Source organism: Urocitellus parryii, unplaced genomic scaffold, assembly GCF_045843805.1.
Source record: "Urocitellus parryii isolate mUroPar1 unplaced genomic scaffold, mUroPar1.hap1 Scaffold_67, whole genome shotgun sequence".
In the NCBI taxonomy this organism is placed as follows: Eukaryota; Metazoa; Chordata; class Mammalia; order Rodentia; family Sciuridae; genus Urocitellus; species Urocitellus parryii.
In genome coordinates this window covers 1,974,614-1,983,409 of record NW_027554122.1, presented here as the reverse complement: position 1 = coordinate 1,983,409, position 8,796 = coordinate 1,974,614, and the positions used below count along the sequence as shown (strand labels likewise).

General features: G+C 46.4%; 1 protein-coding gene across 1 annotated transcript; it reads right to left on the bottom strand.

Annotated features, from left to right (window-relative positions):
* Positions 1–217: 217 nt before the first annotated feature.
* Positions 218–2,179, bottom strand: LOC144252907 (interleukin-36 alpha-like). Its single transcript, XM_077794950.1, has 4 exons — positions 2,170–2,179; positions 1,967–2,080; positions 1,383–1,522; positions 218–430 (listed from the first exon to the last, which is right to left on the bottom strand). Exons 1-4 carry the CDS (start codon positions 2,177–2,179, stop codon positions 218–220), a joined length of 477 nt encoding a protein of 158 aa, XP_077651076.1.
* Between the last annotated feature and the right edge of the window lie 6,617 nt (positions 2,180–8,796).

The window sequence follows — 8,796 nt, the reverse complement described above, 5'->3', positions numbered from 1 at the left end:
AATCTTTGGATGGAAAACCCAACCTTTGATTCTCTCTTCCTATCCCAGGCTGAGGTTGTACTGTCTCTCTTCCCTTCATCCTGATTTCCATCCTTGAAAACTGGGCCCAGTAGTGGCAACTCTACCTCTCCTTCTTGAAGGGGTTGGTGTGACAATGTTTGTGTCAGAAGCACTTTAGAGCTAGACTGGGGAAATCAACCCAAGCCCCAGGCTGACCTCAATTCTGTCTAATCAACTCAAAGTCGGTGAGGTAGGTTTTTCCCAGTTCCTGGGTCATAGAGAGTGGACAGTCTCCTTTGGAGCAGACGGCAATGAACCAGCCAGGGAAGGCCACAGACTCGAAGGTCGAGGTCCTGCCAGTCTCACTGTGATAGAAGAGAAAGGGCTTCACAGGCTCCTGGAAGGCATACAGATCTATTATGCTTCTTTCCTGAAGAGTAAGAAGAGGGCCCCGGGAGAAATGTCACCTCTGGAACTGTCCCATGTTCCTTGCAGATTGGTATTTCTATAATTGCATTGCCCATCTACATTTGCATCCCCAGTCTCTAATGCAGGCCTGGAGAGCTTGGTTTCACACCAGGGAATGAGGATCATGAAGACCGCGGGGACTGGCCTGGCCATCACTGTTTCTGAGCTCTTCCCAGAAGCCAGGGGACAAAATCATCCCTAACTTTACAACCACTGTCTCATATCTTATCATTGAATTGAGTGTCTGGTGTACTTTTTTTTAAATAATGGGAAAAATCACAATTATTGAAATATTTGTTTTAGAGACTTATCTTTGTTTATTTAAAATGGCAAACAATTTCAAAAAAAATGTTTTTTAATCAAGTCATGCCCTTTGTGATAGGTTGGCTAAAAATGTCCTTGGTGATTTTACCCAGTGAGAGAGAGAGAGAGAAAGAGAGAGAGAGAGAATGTGTGTGTGTGTGTGTGTGTGTGTGTGTGTGTGTGTGTGTGTTGGAGTCAGGAACCGCTTTAAGAGCCTTTCTCCTTGTCAAAATCGTTTTCCAAAAATTCTTTTTAGTCACATGCAACACCAGGATACACCCTGACGTCATCACAAAAGCATGGAATGCAATCAGCTCCCGTCCAGGCTCAGCCCTCCCCCTGCTAAATCACTTTTGTAGAATAAAATGAGTAATTTTAGCGAATGGATTCAAAACACCACTACCATTTATTTCTTATCCTTTCACAATACACAATACCTTTCACAATACCTTTGGCAACCACAAAAGAACCAAAAATAAACATGCATAAGAATAGCGAGCTGTCTTCTGAAGGATTCTAAAATCACAGGTTCCTTCAAATGAGCACCTTGAAAGACAGGTGGGCATCTTCTCCCTGTCGGGCAACGGTAGACCCTCGCTTGCTGGCCTTACCTCAAGCTGCAACACTGGTTGCTCCCCGTCCTTTTTACAAAACAGGCAGCAATTGGGCTCCAACAGTCCTAGGTACTTGGGTTTCCCTCTGTCCTTCTCAAGGGTCTCCAGGTGTCTGCATGGCATCAAGGTGACGGTGACTGGGATCAATGCAAGAAGTGTGAATCCGTCGCCCCTTCCACAGATGGCCTCTCTGTGCAGAGATTGAAAGCAGCAGAGGCTGCAATCACCTGACCAGCTCTTACAGAGTGGCCACCCTGTTCCTCGCCACCCCCTTGTCCCTGAGGAATTCCTTCCCTTATAAAAGTCAGCCTCTGGTGGATTCAAAATCGAACCTTCTGGTAGATCCCACTCTTTGGTCTAACTCTTTGCAGTTTCACAGAGAAGGTCTTCCACCCTCTCCCTTCAGCCTGCCTGGACTCGTTCCTGTAGTCCCAGACAACCCCAGGACCACCCTCTGTCCATCATTGCCCACAGGGGGCCTTCTCTCTGGAGACCCAGAAACCATACCAACACTGAAATGCAAGGCTGTCCACAGCAGCACTGGCCAAAGGGGCTGCCTGCACCAGGCCTTGGCTACTCACTTGGAACCATCCGTTCCTTCCTTGGGACTATCATGAGGATCTGGTCCTGAAGAACCCACGCGAAGTGGTTGAGATCCTGAACATACCTCCTGGATGGTACTTCCGAGGCTAATGCTGAAGAGAAAGTCAAAATGCCAATGTGTGCAGCAGAGAATTCAGGGTGCCCCCTTTCCAAGCCCTTGCCTTTTGGTGAAGATCTTTACCTTTGGCCATTATGGTGGTGTTGCTTCAGAACTGCTGAGCTCCAGAACTGTTTCTGTGCTGACTGAGTCAGTCCCAAGCTACAGTGTGACCCAGGGTTGGAGGGCTGCCCAATAGAGACTCCAGTCAAAATCTGTGCTCTCAGAAAGCACCAGGCTTCCTTAGCTTCTTGGATTCAGCAGAAGCAGTCACACCTACGACTCCTGCTCCACCTGGGCCTAGACTCCTAACAGGACAGAAGCAAGAGGAAAGCAGAGGTCAGCAGATTTCCCAGGGGCTGGCTATCACTGTTCCCTGCTTATGCAGGACCCTGTGTCCCTGCCTTTGTGAGTTGTGGCTTCTATTGCACTCAGGTGCTTCACCAGGGTCAGGTCTTTTATCCACCCAGGGAAGGAAGAAGGTTCTGCCTCATTAGAGCCGGAACTACATGGCAGGTTAGGTAATCACTAGTTCCTGGTGTCCTGGGATTTGCTTAGTATTTACATTAATAAATATCAATTGTAGCATAGTCATGACTTATCCAAGCCTTCTACAAAAGGAGGAGACTTTAAGACCAACAACCAGGAAATAGTGTCACAGAAACTGGCTTTGAGGAAAAGAACATGATGGGACTGTCCCAGGGCAGATCACTATCCTCTTATGATGTCAAATGACATGCAGCCACGTTATTCCTGACAGCAGGATCCACCAGCGGGTGCAAGGTTGCAAGGTTGCATAGGTCTCCCAAGACCTCTACAGCTGCTAGCCAGCCCTAGACCACGGTCATTTCATCTTCTGGCAATCTCAGACCAGGCAAATCCCGACCTCAGTGGGCCCTCTTCCAGCTTCTCAAAGCTACCATGCATGCCGCTTCTCCACCAAAGGAGCCTCACCCACAGCAAGGCCAGCTCCTGGGGCTTGTCCCCCTCAGTGGACTCCTGGTCACTATGCTGTTACAGGGGAAGGGAGCCAGGCTGCCAGGTGCCCCAGTGCTCTGAGCCTGCAGTGCCTGACATCAGGTCTTCCCCAATGAGAAGCTGAGACAATGCTGTTGATGTCTCCCAACCTTTCTGGTGGGTCCCAGCACCAGTCTACTGGTGCATGGACAACTTCTGACAATAGGTGAAGGGACTGGTGGATAAATATCCCAGCCTCTCCGTCCTCTGGTGGGACAATATGAGAGCTCCTCAGACAGCCCATGGGGATCCCAGGACCAGTTACCCATGATGGTAACTATTAGCATTCCCTTTATTGACATTCCCGAGATCATCTCCCAAATGAGATCCCCACACCAAGAGTCTGCCTTGGGAGCAACGCAAACTAACATAGTATTCAGGATGCAAAAGTAAAAGGCTTATATTAGAAAGACATGTTCAGATTTAGGATTTGCAGCCTTCACAATTGTGCACATCCTCGAGACTCAAAGTGTGATCTGTGGGTGAGGCATTGGCATCATCTGGAAGCATGTCAGAAATGCAAAATCTCAGGCCCCAACCCAGACCTAAGAAATCATGATCTGAAACAAAGGAGCATCAAAATTGCTGTATGTTCTGCACACACTCATGCTCAGTAATGTAGTCACACCAGCACAAGAAAGAGGTCAAGGCTCAGGGTGTGCCTGAACTGGGACCCTGACAGCTCACAAGATCTGGACCCGCCTTTGCCTTTCTCCAGGGTTCTGGGAACTGTGGAGTGGGCTGTCCCAGCACAGAACAAAGGGGAAAGATTCAAAGAAGCTATCACTGGAAAGCTGTAGCCGTAGACACACCCTCACAGGGATTTTCACCTCAGGACTCACAAGTTCATTGAGTCAGGAACTCAAATTTTATTTGGTTTAATGTAATCCAAACTCATTCCATCAAAAGCCATAAGAAAGCCTCTTTAGAGGAAGGCAGAAACACTCAGATTTTAAAGGGCACCAGTCACAAGTTGTTAAAGATTACCAGGCATACAAGCAAATAAGATCATAAGAAAGAGAACCAAAGAGGGAGAAAGGAAAAGAAACAAACAAAAGGAAACAACAGGTGCATACCCACACAATCTTCAGAGTTTGTAATGATTATGCACTGAGCTTAAAACCTACTACCCTAACCACATTTAAGAAACAAATGGCAAACATACAAGTTTTTTTTCTGAATAGAAAACCTTGCAAAGTGACAGACTGAAAAAAGCCAAGGAGCACTTCTATACATACAAAAAATCAATAAAGTAAATAACTGTATTCAGCAGCACACAGAAGAGAGTTAGTAAATTGGAAAGTAAATGAGAAGAACACATATTGCATCCCAGACAGAGGAATGCAGGAAAATGTAAAAGAATGTGGAGAGAATTTGGAGAACTAAGTGAGAAGGTTTGGAACATTGATTCGAGTCATAGGAGAAAAGACAAATGGGACAGAATCACTATTTGAAAAGAGAATGGCTGACACATCCTAAAAACCCAAGCTATAAGATGCCAAGCTACAAGTTCAAGAAACACTAAAAAAAAAAAAAACCCAAGTACAATAATAAAAAGAAATGTGCATATAAACCCATCAGAATAAAATTTCTATAGGACCAAAGACAAAACTTAAATAGTAGAAGTGGCAAAAAAATAAAAAGATATTTCCTTCAAGGAAGCAGAAGACTGGCAGCTAACTTCTCTACTATAATAGTGGAAACCAGGAGACGACAGATAATACCTTATAATGCTGCATTCCATACTCTACTCTGCAAAATTTCTTTCCAGATTAAAGGTAAGTCAAGTTGTTCTCAGAAACTCAAAATTCATCATGAGCAGAGGATGACTTAAGGAAATAACTATGAATATGTTTCCAGCAAAGAATTCTCTATAGCAGAAAAGTGTACATTTTTTTGAGAAATAGTTCTTGATTGACTCCTGGGCCCTGGTGGTGACAGAACACGTGCATAATTAGGAACCAAGAAATTATTGAAATTGTCCATTATGGTGAGTCCTTTCAAACCATCAAATTACAAAGTAAGAAGGAAGCCTCCAGAACTGGGCCTTGCAGGGAGGGCATGTATGTGAAGCATGAGCAGTTAGCCCAGATGCCCACCTCACCCACCATGTTGCACCAGTGTCCTTCACTCAGCTTCAACCTATGGTCACATTGTGCCACACTTCCAGCTGAAAGAGGTGAGAAAGCCCAAACCTGGTCTATATGCAGGTCACTTCAATGTGGGGATGTCTTCCAGAAGTTAATAGCATCTGCATCACAGCCACACAGGCTAGTTGGGGTGGCCTTGAAAGACCATGAAACGTAAATATCTTTAACGGGCAAATCTACAAGTAGTGCCACTGGTCATTCACTTGGTATGGAAATAAAGTGGCCCAAGGGGGAAATGCATACAGGTTCCCAGACAGTGCCCAGCTTGTCAGGAGCCTGAAAGACAAGATGGCATGGAGCAGAGCACGTGGATGGACATAAGGGAGTGGGCACACAGTGTGAACCCATATCATACGCTAACTCTCGCAGGAAAGCTCAAGCTGACAAGATGACTGCTGGTTGATGTCAGCCAAATGTCAGGCCCTCCTGGTGGAGCACTGGAAGGCCACTGAAGGCACAGCTGAAGCGGTCTTCAGCTGCCCCAGAACTGGTAGCATGAGCGACGGTGGTGGGGGTGGGGCTGCTCAAGGGTCTAATGGAATACACTCCCACTGGCCAAGGATGACTCACCTGCTGGCAGCAGAGGCCAATGCTGGCCCCCAATAGGCAGCCGTCCTCCAGGAGGCCAGCTAACACTGTGGAAGCAGCTGGCTACACCAAGCCACATCCTTCTAAGAAGGAGAGCAACTTATCCTCACAGAAATGGATTCCTATTCTGGGTGTGGGCTGACCTTTCCTGCCTCCTGAGACTCGCCACTGTCTCAATTCATGGACCATGAATCCCATATAACTTCCAACCAGGGGGCTCCCAAACAACATAGCATGTGTCCAAGGAACTCCCCCTCCAGGGAAGGAAGAGCCATGTGGCTGCTGACTCCAGTCTGTGGAGTGCCAGAGAATCTATAATAACTGGCTTTCCAGAAAGCAAACCAAAACAAAGCCCCGATGTGTGGTGTTTGGCAATTTCCACAGTGTGAATACTTCCAGTATGGGCGATTTCAAACTACCCACAGACTCAACCAAAATCCTAAAAATGTCGCCATTGGCTGCCTCAGGCCTGCATGAGCCTGCTCTACTACTTGCCTGGGCCCACTGGTCAGTCCCGAAGCATCCAACTTGACAGCCCATTGGATGGACTCCTGAGGTACGCCCGAGGTCCAGGTAGGTGCCAGTGCCCTGGGATGCTGGAATGCCATCCTGCAGGATGCCAAATGAGGAGGCAGCAGAGCTGCTTTCACATTGAGGGCACGGTGGATGTGGTGCCACCATTGTGAAAACCATGTCACCTCTTGGTGTCCCACTTCCTTTATGTAACCTGAATGGACACATGTAGCAACTCTCAGCAGATGGATATGATACCAAATAGCTACGATCCTCAAGAATTAAGGTTTTGACTCCATGACCAGGAATGTCACTAAAGCCTGCCACCTGACAGCTGAGGATGGGGGGAGGGGATTTAGAAGGGAGAGGATGGGAGCAAGCCCTGGGCTCAGCTGGAGAAATGGGTGCAGCCACTCGGGAGGCAGGAGGATCACAAGTTCGAGACCAGCTTCAGGAACTTAGTAAGACCCTGTTTCAAAACCAAACGTTAATCAAGGGCTGGAGATGTAGCTCACGCCAGAGCACCCTGGGTTCAATCCCTGGTTATGGAGAGGAGGTGGGGGCTGCTACTAGGAGAAGAGCAGGAAGACCGCCTCCACTGCATAGTCTTGGCTGCCTCAGGCTCCCACCGAGGCTCCTCTACCGTTTGCTGCTCCCAGCCAGGGGCTGAGGGAGGGCACCTGGGGTTCCAGTGCCAGGAATTCCTGCCAACGGGAATGCCTCTGCAGCCAGATGTGGCTGGGGGCTCCATTGCCCACTGGGGACGTCCTGGGGGCTGTCACAGCTGCCGCAGTCCAGGGCTCTTCCTCCCACCCTCCTTCCTTCTCACTCCTCTGTCACTAGTGCCAATTCACCCTCCCTTCCTGCCCTGTCCCTCCCTGGTCCTTCCTGGGCACTCCTCTTGGCATCTTCTCTGAAAAGCTCCCAAACTGACAGGACATGTCACCTGAATGAATCCCAGGAGCGTGAAGAAGAGGTGAATGAATGCACATATACTGTGATTTCATTTAAAATGCTCACACGTGCAGACTGAACAGGACCTGTTTTCGGGACACATACTCATGTGATAAGACTATCACAGAAGGTAGGACCACAACTAACTGCAAGGGAATGGCTCATCCAACTCAGTTTGGCAGTTCCTCGGCAGGGAGTTAGAAGAATGTGTAGGAGGAGAGACAGGCAGACAGGGCTCCCCAAGGTCCTGGGTCTGCTTCTTCGTCTGGGGGATGATTCGTGTTAGCTCCTTTTATCCAGACCCCAGGTATACTGTTATAAATATTTCTTCATACCTCCTCAATGTTTTAAACCACAGAAACAACACAGGTCCTAAAGAAACTTAAACTTACTGAATTTTCTTAAAAATAATAAAAATTACATAATAGCTATTGCATATGGAGTGTTTATTATAACCTCATTCCTTCATTCAAGTCTTGCAACTTTTTGAAAAGCTGCATGCAATTGTGAATTGTGCTGCTATAAACATTGATGTGGCTGTGTCCCTATAGTATGCTGTTTTTAAGTCTTTTGGGTATAGACCAAGGAGAGGGATAGCTGGGTCAAATGGTAGTTCCATTCCCAATTTTCCAAGAAATCTCCATACTGCTTTCCAGATTAGCTGCACCAATGAGTGTACCTTTTCCCCCACATCCTCACCAACACTTATTATTATTTGTCTTTATAATAGTTGACTTTCTGACTGGAGTGAGATGATATCTTAGAGTAGTTTTGATTTGCATTTCTCTAATTGCTAGTGATGATGAGCATTTTTTCACTTCTGAGAAGTGTCTGTTCAGGTCCTTGGCCCATTTATTGATTTTGTTATTTGTAGTTTTGGTGTTTAGCTTTTTGAGTTCTTTATATATCCTAGTGATTAGTGCTCTATCTGATTGATGTGTGAGGAGTAAAGATTTGCTCCCAGGATGTAGGCTCTCTATTCACCTCACAGTTTGTTTCTTTTGCTAAGAAACTTTTTAGTATGAGTCCATTCCATTTATTGATTCTTGATTTTAATTCTTGTCTCACAAGAGTCTTATTAAGGAAGTTGGGGCCTAATCCCACATGATGAAGATTAGGGCCTACTTTTTTTTCTATTAGATGTGGAGTCTCTTATTTAATTCCTAGGTCCTTGATCCATTTTGAATTGAGTTTTGTGCATGGTGAGAGATAGGGATTTAATTTCATTTTGTTGCATATGGATTTCCAGTTTTCCCAGCACCATTTGTTGAAGATCTATCTTTTCTCCAATGCATGTTTTTGGCACCTTTGTCTAGTATGAGACAATTGTAATTTTTTGGGTTAGTCTCTGTATCCTCTATTCTGTACCATTGGCCTACCAGCCTGTTTTGGTGCTAATATCATGCTGTTCTTATTACTATTGCTCTGTAGTATAGTTTGAGGTCTGGTATAGTGATGCTACCTGCTTCACGCTTCCTGCTAAAGATTG

Excerpts from the sequence above, each read along its gene's own strand:
- LOC144252907 (XM_077794950.1), bottom strand. Across the intron at positions 1,523-1,966 it reads GAAGGAACGGATGGTTCCAA|TCACCGTCACCTTGATGCCA; the intron begins GTGAGTAGCCAA and ends CATTGATCCCAG. Across the intron at positions 431-1,382 it reads AACCAGTGTTGCAGCTTGAG|GAAAGAAGCATAATAGATCT; the intron begins GTAAGGCCAGCA and ends CTTACTCTTCAG.